General features: G+C 40.7%; 1 protein-coding gene across 2 annotated transcripts in view; it reads right to left on the bottom strand.

Annotated features, from left to right (window-relative positions):
* Positions 1–16,494: 16,494 nt before the first annotated feature.
* Positions 16,495–21,062, bottom strand: part of otog (otogelin) — a 62,956-nt gene continuing 58,388 nt past the window's right edge. Inside the window, exons 53-58 of one of the 2 annotated variants that reach the window (XM_085769965.1) lie at positions 20,793–20,897; positions 20,594–20,713; positions 19,861–19,906; positions 19,384–19,455; positions 17,716–17,795; positions 16,495–16,838 (exon numbers count right to left, since the gene is read on the bottom strand). In XM_085769965.1, coding sequence (XP_085626091.1) covers positions 16,638–16,838; positions 17,716–17,795; positions 19,384–19,455; positions 19,861–19,906; positions 20,594–20,713; positions 20,793–20,897 — 624 coding nt within the window. In that variant the 3' untranslated portion in view covers positions 16,495–16,637. The remainder of the gene's footprint in view (positions 16,839–17,715; positions 17,796–19,383; positions 19,456–19,860; positions 19,907–20,593; positions 20,714–20,792; positions 20,898–21,062) is intronic. The other variant, XM_085769959.1, reaches the window with a different exon arrangement.

Genomic DNA, 21,062 nt, shown 5'->3' with positions numbered 1-21,062 from the left:
CTTTAACATCAGATGAAGTTCAGTTTTTGTTGTTTAAATCTGGACTCACCAAAATGTTTATTTAGACATGAGCAGAAAGAAATTCAGAAGAAACTAAACCCACTGATGATGCTTATAAGATACTGAAGCAGCAGAATTCATGTATTTTTTAAATGTGACTAGTGACTTTGCTTAATTTAGTTGTTTTATTTTTAGATCTGTTGTTGATCGTCACCAAATAATCCAAAAAAAAAAAGCTACTCTGGTGAAATGAATCTACATGACTGCACACAACTTTATAAACATATAAACAGCGTGTTCTCACTCACTTTGTACAGGCTGGTGGTGCGTCAGGATGCTGCAGGTAAACGTATCTCCTCTGTCTCCTGGTGGATGAAGAGCCTGCTGCTGGGATGTGGATGGTCTGTGTAGTTCACCATTTGAAGATGGTAAATCCATCCTGAAATGAATCCTATAACATCACCTCTGTTGCAAGAGGAGGAATCCTCATGTGACACCTGTCGATGGTCCTCATGGCCCCCGCTTTGTCCTCCACCTCCTTGTCCTTCTTCTGGATGGTCATCATGGCCTCCATGACATTGTAGATTGTCCTGCAAAGAATATATTTTACCACTTTAACCAGATGTCTTATTCTGAAAAAAAAAAAACATGGGTTAAGGTGTTCAGGTGGAGCAACTGGAAATTTTGTTCAGACATCAAGTTATGCAGCAGTTAAAAAACACAAAATGGATTCATTATGATTAATGGGGGGGGGGGGACAGGCTTGGAAAAATTAACCTTCTCATACTACTAATATGACCACCTGCAATGGCTTCACCGGCAACATATGGTTGTGTCTATGGAGACGTCATGCGCCGTGATCTAAAACTGTTGTAAAACCCTGACATTTAACATTTGTAAACTGATTTATTCAGTTCAGGGTTCACAAAATATGAACATTCATTGAACGCCTTCATGCACAACACTGTCAGTCTCCAGATGCAGCTGCTACAAGTTTTTCATGTCTGTGTTATATCCAGACTAGGCCGTGAGACAACTACAGTGATTCTTTTGTGTAACTTTGTTGTTGTCATTATGACATCGACAACAGGTCTATTTTCTATTTTCATCACATCTAGATTTATGTTAGAGGACTGGTCTGGTTCAAGCTGGCCGATGAAAAATGTAAAATTCTGTAACAACTCAGAAATGCTGTTATAAACTTTATTTATATTAGCCAGCCTATTAGAAAATGTAAGTTTTGAATCAAGCTTGGGCCCATTATTACCATTAAGGGGACGGGACAGGCTCAGGTCAGGTTGGGCTACAACTTTGGGCCCAATTCAAGTTCTGATCTAGATCATGTGACGCAGACATGAGGCATGAAACGCAGCAGTCACACAACAGTGTGTTAAGATGGATGCTAAAGTCTCAGCGAAGTGTGTCCCTGAGGATCATCAAAATCCCATCAGAGCAATTTTAAATGGCTTTCTGGGCTTTGACGCACATGTCCAGTGAAATATGTTAATGGTATATTTTGTTAAGTAAAACAGGTAATTACCCTCCTACTGCAGCTGCAGTAGTAGTTCTGAAAATGTCCGGAGCGAGGCGTTTACAGGAGTCAGTGAAAACATTCTGACCTACAAGTAAAGAGAGAGTTGAGATAGTCTAGTTGTGTCATTGTGTTGAAGAGTCACCGTCTTTTCCCAGCTGGCAGTGTAAACGATCATCTGTCCTCCATCCAGATTTCCCTGCTTTCTGACTTTGGCTGAAGCTCTTAATCCCATTTCCGTCAGCTCAGTGCTACAGCAAATGGGTCACGTTTCATAAGGACCTTTGGTTTCCCACTGGGGACTGATGCCAGATCAGTTTATAGCAGCAGGTACCAGGAGAAGATATTTTCATTGGGCTGTTAAAGTCAGTTGTATTTATGATTGCATGAATAATAAAATGTGGTGATACATCACAATAAGATTTTATCCTATGATTTTATCCCCTTTATTACAGAATTTGAAACTAATGATTATTGTCACAAATCTAATTAGTCAAATCACTCAACATAATGATATTTTTCAAAATCCACAAATCAAATGTATAGTCATATATTATTTTTCCTGTAATGTAGATGTGTCTCCCACTGTTATATTTAGTGAGAGGGTTAGCGCTCGTATTTGGACTTACAGTACCATTACCAGGCGGATAAAAGCATGAAATTTGGCCTGAAGCTTCATCAGTGCCCACTAGAGGATTTTAGCCTAGGAGCCCACCAGAAAATGATTTCAAAGATTTGTAACTCTTGACAGTCACAACTGCACAGATGCATCTGCGGTAAATACAGTGCACATCATGGAAGACACGGGAAAGAAACAGTACCAAGACTTTGTCAAGAAGGTGCTTGATGAGCGCACAAACTCATAGGTCATTCAAGTGCTGTCAATTTATTTTAATCATCTTTGACATAGTTCTACATCTTCATTTGAGGCCAGATGTGTTGAATTAAATAGTTTGGACATGATTTTGAAAGGCACACACCTGTCTAAATAAGGCCTTACAGCTCATTTGCATAATAGAGAAAAATGAGATCCATGAGGTCAAAGGAACTGGCCCAAGAGCTCAGAGACTAAATTGTAGCAAAGACCTGCTGCACTTATGTTTCTAAAAGCACAGTGGCCTCCGTCATTCTTACATGGAGGAAGTTTGGGTCAACCAGGACTCTTCCTAGAGCTGGCCGTCCAGCCAAACTGAACAGTTGGGGGAGAAGAGTATTGGTTAGAGAAGTAACAACCCAAAAAACACTCTGTCTGAGCTCTAGGGATTCTGTTTGGAGATGGGAGAAAGTTTCAGAAGATCAACCATTGCTGCAGCTTCCACTAATCTGGCCCGACGAAAGCCTCTCCTCAATGTTAGACACATGACAGGCTACATAGACTTACTCACAACCTTTAGGTGGTTGTTTGCAAACACTTTGCAGCCTTTCATGTGTCCTGCACTGACCAAGAGCTCTTCTCCCCCAACTGTCAAGTTTGGCTGGATGGCCAGCTCTAGGAAGAGTCCTGGTTGACCCAAACTTCTTCCATATAAGAATGATGGAGGCCACTGTGCTCTTACTGTAGAAACAGTAAGTAGAGCAGAATATTTGTTAACCCTTTTATTTACAGGCCACTAATTACGCGATAATGTCAAGAAATAGCCAGGAAAAAACAAGTTATTTCTCATTTTGTTGAGATATTCAAATGAGCTGTGAGGTCTTATTTAGACAAGTGTGTCTTTCAAATCATGGCCAAACAAAGCTGGACTCAAATGAAGGTGCAGAACCATCTCAAAAATGAATAAAAGAAATTGACCTACATGAGTATGCCCACAGCAATGGGCCTGAATACATTTCGTTTTTTTATTAAATTGCAAAGAATTCTAAAATTCTGCGTTTGTGCTGTCATTAAGGGAGGCTGAGTGTAGCTTGATGAGGAAAAAAATGTTTGTTTGTTTTTAATTTTGACATATTTATGTAATATATTATACACATAAGAGGGCTCAGATTTTAAACTCAGTCTCTCTGGACAATATAACAGCTATCTTGACTTTCACTTGGGACAAGCTCAGGGAGCTTTGGCTGAAGAAGGTTGGTGTCAACTGCTCTTACTCATTATAATGCATTATTTAGGTTCTTCCTAATAGCTGTCAATGGTTAGAAAACTGAAAGGAGACAATTTGTTTACACTGCAGTGTCTTGGCCGGTATGGTTCCTTTCATGAACCAACCATCTCCTATAGTCATACTAATATGCTTTCTCAATGCTGAATCAAATAGCTGATTCAGCGTCATATGATTCACCACATCATATTTGAGGGTTGAGACACATCATCAGAAGAATTTAGAGTTGATTTTTCTCTGTGCTGCCACAAAAACACACTTTTCAGAAGGTGTCAATATTTGTTTGTTAGTTTTATCCACTGTATAACTGACAGATTTGACAGATTTTGCTCTGATCACTAATTAGCTCAGTCCGCTCACGTGTTTGGTTGAAGTTTGTCTCTGCTGTTTTTTTTTGTTTGTTTGTTATCAAAGTGAAAACCAACAAGCAGTAAATCCTGGGTCCATTCACCTGTCGTCGACGTCATCATCAAAGCTCAAACGAGGAAACCATGGAGCTTCAGTCTGATGTGATCGGACATGTCGGGACACACGGAGCAGGGCTGCAGCCTGCTGGAACTGGATGTGGATTCCAGATGGATCGGGGCTCAGAGGGACTCTCCAAACACAAACACTCCCACCAGCTACCCCCTTCCTCCCCACTGGTTTATGACTCCCGTCCATGACTTTTGCCTTGTGATGTGTTCAGACAGCACTCATGTTGTTTCTTTAAGGCCTTAAACCCTCAGACCTGAAATTGTAAGAGACCCGGAAAATCTGAGTTTCTTTTTTGTCATTTTCCCTCTTTAAAGGGATATTCCAACATTTTGGCAAATTCACCTATTGCCGTAATCCCTATAATTTTAGGAGTAGGTTCATTACCTTTAATTGTCGGTGCAAGCTGTTTTGAGATTGGCTGGGCAGAGACGCGCGCTGCTCAGCTAACGCAATGGAGGCTCATGGTATTTCTACGTTTCCCTCATCAAATTAAATACACAATTTACCCAACAACTCCACAACGCTAACGTTCCATTATTTTTCATCGCATGGTGAAAGTGCAGGTCACAACTTGTCCATGAGAGTTGTTGAATTGTGTAGTTGATGAGTTTGATGAGGGAAAACCCGGAAAAGCCGTGCACTGTGGCGTGCAGAGCTCACGTCTGTTACATCGATCTCAAAACAGCTTGCACCGACAATTAAAGGTAATGAACATACTCCTAAAACTATAGGGATTATGGCAATAGGCAAATTTGCCAAAATGCTGAAATATCCCTTTAATATGTTCAACTATTCTATCATGTATTCTCCACAAAAATCCTTGTATTCATTTAAAAATAGTGGCATTTCCCAACAAAAAAGAAAGAAAGAAAACAAAAACAAACTGGAAGAGGGGGGGTTACTGTACATGTCTGAGATTAAACCAGCACTAAGTAACTTTTCAACCTTCATAAAATATTTTCATAACTTTTGTGATGATACATCGACTTACAACAAGTTGAATGACACCTCTGTCATGGTCTGAGGGGGTCTGTATCTCTTTCTCTGGCACTAAGCAGCTTTGAGGAGCATGGTAGGAACCCTGCTCTCACTTAAGTTTCACTTTCACTTTTGCGAGTCACAACAAGGAGGGAACAGGCAAAACGGTAGCCTGACAAGCCAGACTATATCCCTAAAATGTATAGTCTGGAAACGGCCGGTAGACCTCGGCAATGGCGATTCTGGGGGGTGGCCTGGGGTGGCACGGGCCACCCCTGAAAACTCATTGGCCACCCCTGTGGCCACCCCAAATCTGATTGGTAGTTGGTAATGTTCGTCAACACAAGAAACAAGAGGAATGCTGTCAATCAATGATGACAGCTGATGAGCTGAATTCGGATCAGTTTTACATTTTTAACTAACACAGTAATGGTCGTACTGAGGCTGTGAGAGCTGATTTCTGCTCAGCGGACGTTTGGCCAATGGCCAAGCAGGTGAGCCATGAGCGCACCTGCATCTCACGTGCGTGCAGCTGCACTGGTCCGGTAGGAGGAGGACGGTTACGGAGGTCGGAGGAGCATCATCTGCCGCTGGATAAAACACAATCTGTCGATTGAGAGGTAGGCTATAGTAACTCAATGTTTGGTTATGTCATAGTTCCCTCTGAATGTGTAGGAAAACTTATGTAGTTAGTAGTAGCAGAAGTAGCAGCTAAAAGACGTGAAAAAGACTGTCGGGGCGACGGCGAAGTATTGATGTTTTGGTTATTGTGTGTGTGTGTGTGTGTATGTGTGTGTGTGTGACTCGCTACCCCAGAAAATATCCCTCTTTTTCATAGCATGAGTTAAGGATTAGCTTCTTTTTTGGGGGGACTCCCCCATGAAATAAGAAACGCTTCTGGACTGAGGGTGTTATGCAGATGTGTGAGTTCAATATAGCAATTTTTGACCGACCAGTGTGTGAAATATAGTGTGATTCAAGTTGCTACACAAGAACAAGCTAGTGGTTCATTCATTTGCATTGTGATTTAAGGGCTGTTTAAGGACTAATGGAGTAAAGGCTGTACAAGGTTCCAGAGGCCCCAAAACACCTGTATTTTGCACACTGATTTCAACCCAATGATCCCTCTTGACATTTATAGCTATTAATTCAAAGTGATTTGACTGAGCGGTTGATTGATAGATATTTTTAAGATTCACAGATTTGATTGAGCTCCAAATCTGTGAATCTTAAAAATATACATTTTGTGGACAAAATATGCACATTGATTGCCCCCTACAGGTTGAAACCAAGCTTTACCGTTACATTCCTAATCTTAGTGTAATTCTCTATATTTGGTATCTGACAAAATGACTTATGATGCAGCATAGCTTCTTTTAAATGCATGAAAATCAGTTACACTTTACTTAACACCAACAATGAAACATCATGATTAGCTATACTGCATTACAGATGCATCTATATGAACCTCACTTTACATTGATCATTTATTTATGGCATCCTATGAGTCCTTATAACAATTGATTGTTGAGGTGTGTGTATTGAGGGGTATGAGTAGTTGTAATCAGTCAGCCTGAAGTTTATAACCAGTCAAGAGCACTCATAAGACACTTGGATTTATAATAAGCTATATTTATAACTGTTGATATAGTGCATCATGAAGATTTATATGTGTTTATTAATGCAGTCATAATGCACTATAGATGTAGTCTAAATAGAAGGTGTTTCTGGCATTTCTCATTAATTCATTTGTAAAGAAGGATCTTAACAATTTGATTTAAATAAACTTCTTAATTTATGCTGAATCAAGGCCAGTGTTTCAATTTATGCCTTCACTAGGACCCTGGATATGAATAATGTCTGTTGAAAACTACTTTTTGCACATTTTCATACATCACAAGGCATAGAATGACATTATTCAGTCAACAGGTGTGTCATATTGTTACCTATGTTTGCTTTACTAATTAGGTGCCATCTTGTGGTTAAATAAATACACACATAGCAAAGAACTAACTAACTGTGTTCTGATACCTGGATTGCTGTGTTTTTATTCAATCACATGATGGGGCCTAAATTAATAAAGAAACACAGGTGACAATGCAGGTGACACATAAGCTGACGAGTGATGAATGTTATTTTATAGGATGAGTTACTGTAAGAGCAGAATTTTCCTACCCTGATCTAACTTGTGAAAAGATGGGGACTTTAATCCACTACAAGACTCTTAGAAAATGTGTATCCTATCCTGAACATACTTACTGATTAAAAATACACATGATAAAATAACCAGAGATTCCTGAGAACTGTGATGAACACCTTTATTTGACAATTACGAGACAGGAAAGCGTGGGGGAGAGAGAGGGGATGTGACATGCAGCAAAGGACCTCCGGCCAAGATTTGAACCGCAGTCGGCTGTGTATATGGCATTAAACTTAACTATGCCACGGCCACCCCACACTAACTTTGTGTCCCATCTTGGCCACCCCAGTAAAGAATTCCTGGATACGCCACTGGACCTCGGCTCAATCCAGGGGGCGGGATGAAGGCTGTCTTTCAAACTGCCTCTGCACGCAATAGGGTAGCGCTACGACCAATCAGAGCAAAGAGCAGGATGACGTTAGCCTGACAAGCCAATTAAAATCTACGTCGCCATTGCGTTAAGCCCGCCCAACGACTCTCTAAACAGATACAGCGCTGTGATTGGTGAACACAAACGGTGTTCGAGACTCAAAAAGTTCCTATGGCTCGTTTCTAGACCCACCTACGGAGCAAATATTTTTGCTACTGCTAGGGTGCGTCTAGATTTCTAGGCTAGCAAAACGGCACTTCAGCAATGGATTATGTTTGTGTTTTCACTTTGAAATGATCCACTGGAAACAGAAACTTAGTTTTGATGTCTTCTGTTAATTTTAATGCAGGATATTTACAGGGCTTCACGCTAATGTTCATGGGAAATGGAGTCTTCCTTCAGGCAAAACACTACCGCTTTGGTCCACAGGCGCCGCCAAACTCAACCAAAACTGAAAGTTCTTTAGTACTGCTTTAAAAGTCAGAGTTTTCAGGTTTAAAGTCACAAATTTAAGAAGAAAAGGTGAATATTTTCCAACAAAAATATTTGTGAGGTAAGGAAGGAAACACATCTACAAATAAATACAATAGGCTAATTAAACAAAACAAAGTGTGACTCTGATTTTTATTTATTTATTTCATTTAGTAATTTATACTAGACTAACTACAGTAAATATAAAATGTACATATAAATGCAGAGCAGCAAATACAAGCAGCTATTGGTTTAATTTTGTCTTTATTTGAAAGTACAACTTCCTTCAAGGTGCAGCAGCACTGTGGCCACAGTTTAATTACTGTAGTTGTGCAGGTATTTTTGAGATAGTAGTAAATTTTTCATTTCTTCATTTCTTCTCTGCTACTGTCAGCTTAGTATATGAATCACTGGTTTAATGATCATGTTAATTTATACTGGACAACATCAAATACTGGTAAATTATATAATTACCAATATATTTATAGGTATGTGACACTCAGGGCTGAGCCATTGATTAGTCATATTTCTAAGATGTGACAAAGAGGTGAATAATCTGAGATAAACAGTTTTAGAGCCGGTAGATCTCTGCTGATGAACCTGTGTACTAGTCTGGAGATGAGCAGGTAGAGACACTAAAACATATGAATAAAAACATAAAATGATCAGATTCTCAGTCATACTGTAGTAACATGCAGTATAGTATATCCATATCCAGTTTTTCCTTCATTCCAGATGCCATTAGTGAGCTGTCAGATCTCATTCACCGACCAGTGTTGATAGGCGAACGGGGGAAACAGAATCACAATCTGGGTGAAAATCATTTGCAACAAGCTGAAGCAAGTGAAGTGCAGGCAGTGTTCACAGACAGCTGGAGGTGTCGTTGTGATGACGTGACGGAGGAGGTGGAGCTGGACAGGTGTACAGCTCTGACCAGCCTGAGTGACACTGTGAGTTACTACTTCCTGTTGTGTGGAGAGTGTGTTGACCTCTGGACACACTGTGATGGGCGTGACTAACTGCTCTAATAGGATCTAAATGGCCTGCTGTGACACACACACACACACACATACACATAAAGTGGATTGGAGAAAATGAACTATACCAACAACATAAAGTTACTGTAGTAATAGTATAGTAGTTACTGCTACTACCTTAATTTATTAAGTGTTAAAATACAATCATTAAGCACATTATAGATAAACTAATTAATCCAGAGTTAAACATTCACAATACAGAATACAGACTAATTAGTATCATGTCGGAAGACTGCTTTATAGATGATAAAGTATTTAAACGAGGAGTTTTGGAAAAGCAAAGCGTTTTCACACTACATTTATGAGCCTCCACGCGCACCGTAGAATTCTTCGACCAGCGCAAGACAGACTCATGTTTTCATTCATCAAGAATTAAAGTCAGAGGTTCAAAGAGGTTCAGTTACCGTAGTAGCCCTGACCATAAACAGCAATAAGGCGGCGTTATTCTCATGAGCGTCCGCGAAACCGAAAGTAAGGAAACGCAGGTCAAAACGATATATCGAAAATGGGCCCACAAGTGTGGATAGCGTAGATTCATCCACATTAACGTGAGACTTTTTTATAACCAAATAAAAACTCCTCGTTGTCCCTTTAACAGTGCTTGTAGTTGTTATAGAGCATCACCACCAAAATGTTAGTTTTGGTGAGATCTCTCACAGGTTGCTTTAATCTAATTTATAACATTATTTGTTTTTGTTTAAGACTTGGAAGTACTAAATAATGCAATAAGCAATCATCTCTATTGGTTTTTCTATTTACTATTTCACATCTTTTGAACTGTGGATTTGAATTTATTCAAGGTTATGTAATCCATTCCTTATAGATGTGTTACACCCTGGACAAGAAAACTTATAGAGACAAACACACACTCACATTCACACCCACAGGTAAATAGCAGCCAACCTAGGGTGCATGTCTTTGGATTGTGGGGGGAAGCTGGAGAACCTGGAGAGAACCAATGGGCACATGGAGAACATGAACTCCACACAGAAAAGGCATTGAACCCACAGCACTGCTTAACACTGCACCACTGCACCGTATATAATTCTATGTGGTCTTAAATTGTGAGATGTCCTCAATGCCACGGTGCACACAACTAATAGAATGTACAGTATATGACAGTTTGGTGTCTGCAGCACCTTAGTGCTAAATGTTAACATTGTTGTAAATCTGCTTTAGTTGCTGCAGGGGTGTTTGAAATTATTTTAAATGCACTGTGGCTGTTACACATGAATGAACGTGTACTACACTGTACACACTATAGAGTAAGAGAGCAGGCAGCACAGTATCTGTGCGTGACCTTGGCTGCAGGTCGACACGCAGCAGCAGCTGGTGACTCTGATTACTCATGTGTGACTTCTCTGTGCTGCGCTGAAAAGCAGATTTTCTACTAAAACAACACTGTTCCTGAAAGCTCTCTCGGTTTTCCCCTCTGTTGTGAAACAGCAGGAGTTATGAATCACTGCAAAGAAGTGGTAAGAAATTCACACAAATGTATCTCTGCTGTTGGTTACCACCCTTCTTTTGTTTTTTTTTCTTATAAAAATTGCTGTTTAATGAGCTGTTCTTTCTCAGTAAACCTCCTCCTTCTCCCAGTCACTGCCGATTCCCAAAACAAAGGAATTACGGAAACAATGCAGGGTCACAGACACATAAAATCCTGTGTGAGTTCTAGTTGAAGATGACATAACACCCCATTATCAAATAACAGGATGCATTTATTCACAAATTAACAAATAGAATAGGAACTTTTTCTCTTACCTGTGCTGGTTTAACTCTCTGTTATGCTTTGATTAACAACTTGTATAATGCACAATTTAACTTAGACTTTTAGTCTATTCCTTTTCTTTACACTGCGCAGCATCAGTAGGATCTAAGCTGTTCGTTGTAAACTTTTATTAAATTGTTGTTCATTCAAATGCTTCAGAAATCAAAGAAAAAACTTGCCTTTGACATTGTTTCTGCTAAAAGATGAAACTATGATTTAAATAATAAATATGTACTGTACATGGTTCTCAACAGGTTTAGTTACTTTAGTTACTTTAGTTACTTCAGATGTGTTTCTTATTTTGTGAGCAAAGAAAAAGAAAACCTGAATCGTGACTTCCACGTCTGCCATGTTTAGATCGCTAACTAAGTTCAGTGTCTAACCTTCATTCTGACTGGTTAGTTGGAGCCTTTTTCACATCATTATTTTTATTACAGGGTCATGCATAATCCTGTGCACCCAATCTGTGTGCACCCTACCCCACGCCCCACCCTCGCCACGCTTCACTGTGTTCTGGTCTTGAGAACAGATCAGGTCTTCACTGCTCTCAGGAGTCAAAGGTTAAATCAATTCAACCTGCTCTCTCTATCTGCTCCTGCTATGACAAAGCCATCAGGTCACTTCCTGTAGTGGGGACAAATGTCCAGCTCTCTTTCTCCATCCCAGGACGTCACCTGATGGCCTGGGGGTCTGGCCTATGGTCATCAGCTGTGTTTTCACTCCTCCCCCTCCCTCCTCAACCCCCCCCCCCCCCCCCCCCCAGCCATCCTGTTCAAAGACTCTGGCAAAAGGAGCTGGTTGAAGTGGTGACGGTGCTGATGTGTTTATGAGCTCCTGACCTGAACAGGAAGTAAGAGGCTCAAAAATGGACTCGTCGGTTGACCCGTCACTGTCAGTCTGTATCTGCAGCTCTCCTCACCTGAATCATATACAATACAAAACACAATGAACACGAGTCCAAAATACAATAAATATTCTGGGGCGGTGTTTAGCTCAGTTGGTAGAGCACCCGCCCCATGTGTTGTTGAGGCTATAGTCCTCACTGCAGGCGAGTTCGAATCCTGCGTCAAAGGTCAAAGGTCAAAGGTTTTTTATTTGTCATTTCTTACATTACAACGAGATTCAATTGTGTGCTCCTAGATTAAAAGCAGTGCAAAAAATCAAGTCAAGCGGCCCTATCCTGCATGTCACCCCCCCCTCTCTCTGCCTCCCATCTCTCTCTCAACTCTCCTGTCCATTAAAGCCGAAAAAGCCCCAGAAAATATTCTAAAAAATATATAATAAACATCAGTTATGGATCCAAAGCCAAGTCTTCAATACAAGAGAGAGAAATCACGGACATAAAATTCAGACAATGTGTCAATTGAATCTAGATTTAATTACATTTCGTGCCACAAATTCAGACAACAGCTGTATCAGTTTGATAACACACTGACTACAAAAACTCACAACACAACTTTAGTTTTTTCCAGGGATACAAAACAGTGATGGACCTGACTGGGTCTTGCTTTTGTTCAGTGCTTCTCCACTTTTGAAGTTGTGAAGACAGCTACTGTACTGGACCTGTTAGTGGTGTTTGAAAGTAAGCTGAGTTTGTTCTCTCTATGTGAACATGTTGTTTTCAGTCGCCAGCTACTGCGTCCGAGCTGTGAAGCTGTTGGTTCACAGAATTAATACGACCATGTAGCTGTGATGGTGGGGGGTGGAGATGGGGGTGGGGGAGGTGGGGGGGTGCAGCTGTTGTAGCAGGATTACCGGGGCAAACTGATCCCTCACAGCCCTCCTCTCCAACCACCTTCACAGCCACAACACAACTTGGACAGTATACTAGCTCTGATAAGTTTTAAATGTTCTTCTGTCTCGTTTCATGGTGCATTCAAAAGCACCACAGTTGTAGTTCAGTGTCTCGAACATCAACCTCACCCTCTCTAAAATCCATCAATGTTGGATTATGAAATTTTATACGAGACGTTTGATTCAAGATCAGTTTTAATGTGTGACTGGTGTCGTGTAGAGATTATCACACAAACCCCTGCCACAGAACAACGTGACCCCCAGACTTTGCGTGTCCTTGATTGTTTTCTATCTCTGTTCATCTTGTCATCTATTTTTAGTCACTTCGTTTTTATTTTATCATCTTGTCTCTTTGTAGTTGTTTTACTTCTTTGTGGTGGTTTTGCATTTTGTCAAACTCATTTTGTCTCTTTGTTGTTTTGCATCTTTTTGGTGATTTTGCCTTTTTTTTCCCACTTAAGTACTATCCTATTTGCATCTACTGTAGTTTTTTGACACTTTGTGGTTGATTTGCATTGTTTGCAGTGATTTGGTGTTTGTCTTTAGGGAGTTTGGGGGTTTTCGGTCATTGTATTTCTCTTTTTGGTCACTTTTTAGATATTTACCATTGTTTAGATGTCTGCTGTCTTTGTGAGTTTGTGTTTTCAGTAATTTTTTGTCCAGTCAAACTCATGTGTCTTTTAGTATTTTTTGTTTGTCTCTGGTGGTTTTGAGACTCTCTTAATACTTACGACTTACAGTCCTTTAACTGGGGTAAGTGCTGCTTCAGGGGATCACCTGGTGGGCTTCATCCTGTCATAGCAGCCGTGGGTTTGAATCCCACTGGTGGGCTTTTACTGCATGTCATTCTCTCTCTCTCTCTATCCCTCTTCCTGACTTTCCTGTCTGACTGTCTGGTGGGCCCTTAGTGGCTGGCTGCTGTGTTGTCCAAAACAAAGACAGACCATGACTTCATCTAGAAAGCATCGGTCAGCAGGCCACTACAGAGGCACGAACATGATACGAACTTCATCCATTGGTAACCGCAGTTACTGTATATGTCAAACATGTTTGGTGACATCAGTGAGTAATTGGAGCTGTGGTACAGTTGACAAGATGTTGACCGTCCCGTGTCAAACAAACATCCAAACATTAGACAAATGAAGCCTGAACATGTGACATTACCTTTAGCAGAGAAAAGCAAAATTTGTCGTTGGATCAATGAAAGGAATTCCCCTCGGTTCTTTTCAGAGCTCATTGCGCTGCAGGTTTTTATGCAAATGAAGCTGAGATCTTGAGAGATTACAGTAATGTTTCATTCATTCATCTTATCTACATGATTTCAATGCTTTTTGTACATGATCTTTGACAAATAAATTCCATAAGCTAAACCATGACACTGGAAACAGTGGAAAGACATCATGTAAAACCAATGACAGCAACAACAATGCAGAAATACTTGTGTTTCCTCTACTGAAATAATTTACAGATGAACAACTAAGTTCTCTCACTGTTCCCGAAGAGCCACGTGAGCTGAATAAGAATTCATAGGATTATTTCATACTGATAACTCCCTGTCAGTCTGACTTGAAGACCACGTCTCAGGTCTTAGCAGCTCACACTGTCGGGACAACATCAGATAAGTGTAAGAGCCCAGCTTACATGTCTGCCATAAACTGTTAGTCCCTGGATTTTGTGGGTTCAAGGCTCAGTATCATTTTCCCAGCTGCCCGTGCCAACACCATGCTTTATGTAATAAGCTGTGTGTGTTGAGACCAGCCAGCAGGTTTGGAGTCTGAGTCTGATTTACTGGCCTGAGTTGCTCTCAGTATCCATCCTCACACATCTGGTTTAGTATTTGATTGATACTGGACACTGAGTCTCTGAAATTTGAAATTAAAGAAGCAGTGGCAGCGACAGTCTGAACAGTATCACATCTGCTCTGGAGTCTGTCTCACAGCAACAAACGCTGAGGGGTCATATTAAAGACTTCACATGTTTGAGTGTTTACGCAACTCAACATGATGCATAGTGCGCCATGTTTGTTCTTTTTGTGTTTTATTTTGAGGTGTTAATTCATGAGAAGATATACTGAATTAGAAAAAACATATCAATTTGGTCGCACATCTCCTCAGCTGTCAGCTGCTCTCTGCAAGTCGGTGTCAGCCAATCAGAAGAGAGGAGGCTCTGAGCCTCTGGTTGGTTGGCTGTTTTAAGTGATCCAATAAAAATGGAGCAGGTTTCGGGTAAAACACTGTAGACCTCTACATTTACACGTCTAGGGAGCTTTAAGGTTGTATGCAACTCTCAAAACTAAAATTAATACTTTTGTAAAGATCCTTTTCATCTTTTTCCAGTTTGTTAGTGATAACTGGCCGTGCAGGAGCAGGAGAGGAAGTTGAAGTGAGGACAGCAATAAAAACCATACAATATTGTGTACTGTCCCGATATCCAATAATCATACAGTAGCAAACAATGTTTAGTTTTCTGAAGAACATATTTATTGAAAATGCAAATGTACATTTATATGATACAAATCCTCTTAAACTCTGCTATCCAGGTTGGTCTGTTTGATATGAACAAATACATTAAAAAATTTAGTCCATAGAGAAACATACATCTATATCGCACAACCTTATATTTTCTTCAGTGTTCTGTCATCGGGAATAAAACCAAATTAAAGATTTGGACCCAGTTTGATTTGTTTGTTCTGCATTTGGGCTGAAAGCTTCTTGTCTTCTCATCATCAAACTCAGAACAGGCTGTGCTCTATCAAACGCCAATAAATAAATAAAGTGCTCCACATACAACTGGATTTAAATCAGTTAATACACCTCACTAGCACTGATTATTCAAAATATAATGTATAATCGATAGATATACAGTTTATTCTTATTATACTAGAGGTGAAACATCTAGGAATTTGATATTGAAAATCATTTTTAAAAGTTAAGTTATTTACAAAAACAAGCCACAACCGGAAGAACTCTGGTCAAATATGAAAGGATGACGGTGACGGAGTGAACTGAGCTGAACACAGTCAGTCCTCAGGCTCAACTGTCTGCAGCTTTTCAAAGAGTTTTTAAAAAATGAATTTTCAATATGTTTGTTATTATTTAGTATTTGCAGTTGTACAGGAGCTCTGTGCCAACTCCAGGATGAATGAAATCAGACTGAACATGTTTTCTTTCCTGCAGGCTGACAGGGAGGTGGAGGTGGCAAGACGCTTCATCTATCCATATCTTATTCTTAAAGGGGCTGTTTGTAAGTTTTCAAGGGTGGGTGGTGATAACAGGTCATCATGAATGCCTACCTTTAGTTTGTTATTGAATAAAAACAAAGTTTTTTTTTTTTTTACTTGGTCTTGTGCTGTTTATCAGCATGTTCACCACAGGACAAAAAGGAGAATGTGGAGAGAAGATGGACAACAAGGAAATGTGGTTCTTTTTGTTGAGAAATGTGAATCAAACCAAAATCCTTTGGAGTTTGTCCATTCACCAAATGCCATGGACATTTGAAATGGAAATTCAGACTGTTCTCTGACAACATTTTAACTAACTGGTTCACATGAACACCTATGTGGTTATTTTGGTTCCCAGCTGTGATATAGAGTATAAATCCACACATGTGGGTTGGGGGCAGTTCAGAAAGTGCTGAAGATGAAAAAAAAGCTGATCAACCTGTGAACAGTCCAGACTCCAGAGGATTAATTTCTATCACAAGGGGCCAACAGTCTCCACCAGGCTCTCGCTGCAGTACCACATCCCTGCCAGCAGAGGCACCACCACAACTTGCTGTCACAACATATAACAACTTACACTTGCCACGTCAATCATGCAGTCCACATGTGTGTGTGTGTGTGTGTGTGTGTGTGTGTGTGTGTGTGTGTGTGTGTGTGTGTGTGTGTGTGTGTGTGTGTCTGTGTGTGTGTGTTTAGGACCACTGGCAGGAGCAATCAGTGGGCTCCTGGATGGTGTAGCTGACCCAGGTGGCGTTGCCACTGCAGTAGAGCTGCACTGAGCGCCGCTGCAGACCCGTCTCCCTGCAGCATTTACAGAAGCGAGCGTATGTGTTGATGTTGTAGTTGTAGATGCTGGCGGACGGACACTTCCCATCACATGACACGATGTTCACCTGCAGGACAGAGACAATCAGTAGAGTAGATGTACTTCATTTTGCTCCTCTATACGTGTTATTTTTAAACATATCCTTCAATCAGACTGTAAATAAAGATGGACGTAGTCTCTGTGACGTCACCCACAGGTTTCTGAAACTCTGAGAGGAGTGTGGATCTGACACTGTGTTGTATGCCAAATTGTGCAAAGCATACTTTCACCCACCTGTCATTCAAAGAAGTCACACCCTCAATTCTCCTTCGCTTCACTAAAGTGAAAACTGATGAGTTCAATAAAAAGTTGTCATTAAGAAGGAATCCAAGAATTTCCTTCGGGATCAATAAAGTTTATTCAATTCAATACGAACAATACGATACGATACAATAAGATACGATACGATACAATAAGATACGATACTATACGATGCGATACTATACGATGTGGTACGATATGATACGATACGATACGATACGATGCGATGCGATGCGATGCGATGCGATGCGATGCGATGCGATGCGATACAATACAATACGAATTACTGTATTAATCGCCAAAGGAGAAATTCATTTGTCTGGTATCTCATCTACCATTGTGCAGAAGAATTAAAATGCCTGATGGCTGTAGGAACAAATGATCTTCTATATCTATCCTACATCAAAGACAGAGAGGAGCTGTCCACCACCACTGCTGTTTTTTGGTCCATCAGGGTGTTATGAAGTGGATGATCCGAGTTGTTCAGAATTGCCTCTACCGTTCTTAACAACCTTTTACTTTTGTAAACCTCAAACAGAACAGCAAAAATCGAATGAACATATTGTTGGGAAAAACACCTAACTGTCACGATTGCCCCGTCAAAAGTTGTCATCTCAAACAGTGACGACACATCAGAAACATACCGGTCTGTTGCTGCGACAGTCGTTCTTCCTGATTGTCATCCTCACCGTCACTTTCTGACAAGACTTTCCATCTTCTTTGCCTGTTCATACGACAACAGATCAAAACAAATCAGCCACAACAAAGTTAGTGAAAAAACATCCAGACAAAAAGGCTGCGAGACCTGTTAAATGTAGGAGGATGGAGAGAGGGAAGCACTGAGGCTGTGGAGATGTTTTAGTGGATGGATGAGTTAGAATAGGCTTCATGGTTAGAAAGTGACAGAAAGACAAAGAGCTTCACCCAAGTGAGACAGAAAAGGAAAAATAAAATTAGAACGATCATGCATTTATCATGCACAGATAAAACAGACAAATGACTTCTGAAGAGATGAGTGGACCAAAAGTACGGAGTGTGTAAACATGCTCCATCAACACACAGGTACATTCAGTGATGCATCACTGCAGCTGCCATGAGGATTACAATAATCAAAACCCACTTCACCTGAATCCTCAACTGAGTTTACTGCTGTTTGGTTTGTTACAGTAAATATCAATAAATATTACCAGCAATATTTCTGATATAAAATATAAAGGTGAGCTGTCTTAGACGCTGAACTTGTTATCAAAATAGTGACTTATGTCAGTGAATAACGACTTGTTGTGATGTACATGTAGAATACAGTAACTTCTCAGCTGTGAAGTGTTTGTTCCCTCCTGTCTGGTTTTGTTATTTTTTTTATTAGTACATTATTATTTTATTATTACAACACTTGAATGTGAATAGTTGGAGCTTTGCTGCAGCCAATATGGCAGCACCAGAGATGCCTTTGTCAAATAGGAAGTGAATCTATATGCATTTATCTATTTGGCATACAACACAGAAAACAAACAAAAAAAACAAGAGAGCACAAACACAGGCTGTTATGTGAGGCACATATCCCATCAACCCTTTTCCTGTTCTTCCTTCACCTCCTGTCATCACCAGAAACTCAGAGTCAGATGAGTAATATTTGATCAAAGTTGAATTCATATTCACTCATTAGTCAGTGTCATTTAACAGGAAAGTACTGTAGAGTTGTGAATTTACAATTACTTATATGAATTATTTGTGCAGTCTGTGATGATAAAATGCCTCACACAGCAGCTTCACTTCTCCACACAGCTCCCCCTGGTGGTGCAGAAGCATGGATGGGTGGAACAACGCCCGACACCAGCCCACATCAGTTTCTAATGACACATGCAGACGTCTAAGCCCGACTACTGGGCCACTACCAACAGTACATTGTTGGCAATCAACAATGCACTGCCCAGACAGTGCTAAATGGGGAAAGAGTTTCGCCGTTGTGTACGCGTACATGATCCACTGGAGGGGGGGTTGGGGTTAAATACATGTTTCTGTCCTCTCAAGTGTGGCGTCATTTTCTGGCCCGCCTCCCTCCAGGGTGTTGAGCAGCAGCAACATACAGTACATATATAAATTTAAATCTGCGGCCTGTTTTGCTTTGTTGCATCTGTAACTTTGAATTTGACCTGAAATGAGACAGCAGTTGAGAGGACTGGTACAGTACGGGGGGGGGGGGGGGGGGGAGGGGGGGGCTGTCAGACTTTGGGGTTTCAGCCTTATTGTTTTAGAGGGAGTACATTGTTGAATATCAACAATGGCACTGACAAGCCTTGTTGTTTTAGTACCTCGTTCACAGTTTGTGTTTACTGTGGGAGTCAAGGGGCTAACGGGAAAAGGGAACAGAGAGAATCCAGTACCTGGGGGGGGGATTGGTACATGATGGTAAGCTGCAGCACACAAACCACAACGTATGTTGCTGGATGCTTTTCAGTGAAAGCTGCATCGACGGTGTGGCATTGACGGTTTGAAAAGTTTTTCTGGCACCGCACTTGGTGACACCGATGAAGGTGAATTCACTGAAAAGCACAACAACTCTCTAATCTGAATACACAGCAGATAAATCTCATGGAAAACAGCAGCTGGCGTCCAGACAGGAGTCACTTCAGACAACGTGGTTGAAGACTTTGGACTGAAAACGGACAAACTGAAGGGCAAACATGTTGGAAACATGTTGAGCGGCAGGTGGAGGCGCTCTTCAGTGTCAGCCTACAGCTCTACACTAACTACATACAGCTGCTGCTACACTCAGGTCACATACTCACATGTTTTGCAGCATCCGTCCATGTAACTTACGACAGTTCCACCGATCTGAGAGCAGATGAGAGTCAGATAGTTTAAACTGTTCTTCTCTCTAAGTTCCTGATGCCAAATATTCAGTATTTTCAGGAAAGCCAACAACAAACAGTGACAAATATGGGTTTGACTGAATGTGCCACAGTTTTTAGACACTGAAGACACACACATCCCTCCCGCTACACTAATAGATCTCCAAAGTGAGGCAGACTTCATCTTGTTTCTTTGATATCAGTGACGTGTTTTATTCTCAAGACTCTGTCCATCTTGTGTATGTTGCTCTGTTTGAATCTAAACCAGAACCTTGCTCTCATCCTCCAGCCAGAGAAGCACAGAAAAGACACTCTTTCTCCCTCTTTGCTTTATATCACATTAAATGTCCTAAAAATAGTTTTACATTTGTTTTTATATTCAATTCATTACACAGTCTTTCCTCCCTCTCAAAACTGTTGTTCTCTTAAGTTGAGTTTAACTTCAGGGTTCAGTCTGACAACATGCAGGAAAATGAATAAGCTCTGCACTGATTTACGTATGTATTGTCTACATACTGACAATAATAAACGAGAACAGAAACAAAGAGCGCAATTTAAGTTTGGATGAAAACAGGAGAGGGATTGAATTAATTAAGTAAAATGGCTGAAGTCTGCTCTGTGCATATGCATATGTAGGTGTCTGTGTGCGTCTATACTGCTGCATGCTGACCTTCATACACTCTGTTTCGTTGAAGGGGGGGCAGCTGAAGGAGTAGGAGATGAGTGTGGGTCCGGACAAAGTGTCTGTACAGTCAAACTTCATGCAGTTGGACACCCAGGACTTTCCCGGCTGAAAACACAGCAGCAACATCAGCATCTGGACTATTGGTAATTTAAGACTCACAACTCTTATGAGGACAGGCTTCTACCTTATAGAGAACTGTGGTCCCGTTCTCATGTTGATAGAGGCAGGAGATATTCTTACAAACACCACAACATGTCGACTGGTCCTTGGGAGGGACGTAGATCTGATTCTGAAACAACGAACAAAACAAAGCTTCAAGATTAGTTTTGTTCAACGATGGAAAAAAATGTGAATAAAAATTCCGGAAAAGACACAAACTGCAAAAACTGCAAAAATAAGAAAAAAGAGGAGAGTGGCCACAGAGTTTAGTTCAGTGGTTCCCAACCTTTTCTGG

Source organism: Trachurus japonicus, chromosome 3 (assembly GCF_045865225.1).
Source record: "Trachurus japonicus isolate A0001 chromosome 3, Traja_1.0".
Lineage (NCBI taxonomy): Eukaryota > Metazoa > Chordata > Actinopteri > Carangiformes > Carangidae > Trachurus > Trachurus japonicus.
Note: the sequence above shows the minus strand (reverse complement) of the source record. Positions and strands in the feature narration are given on the sequence as shown.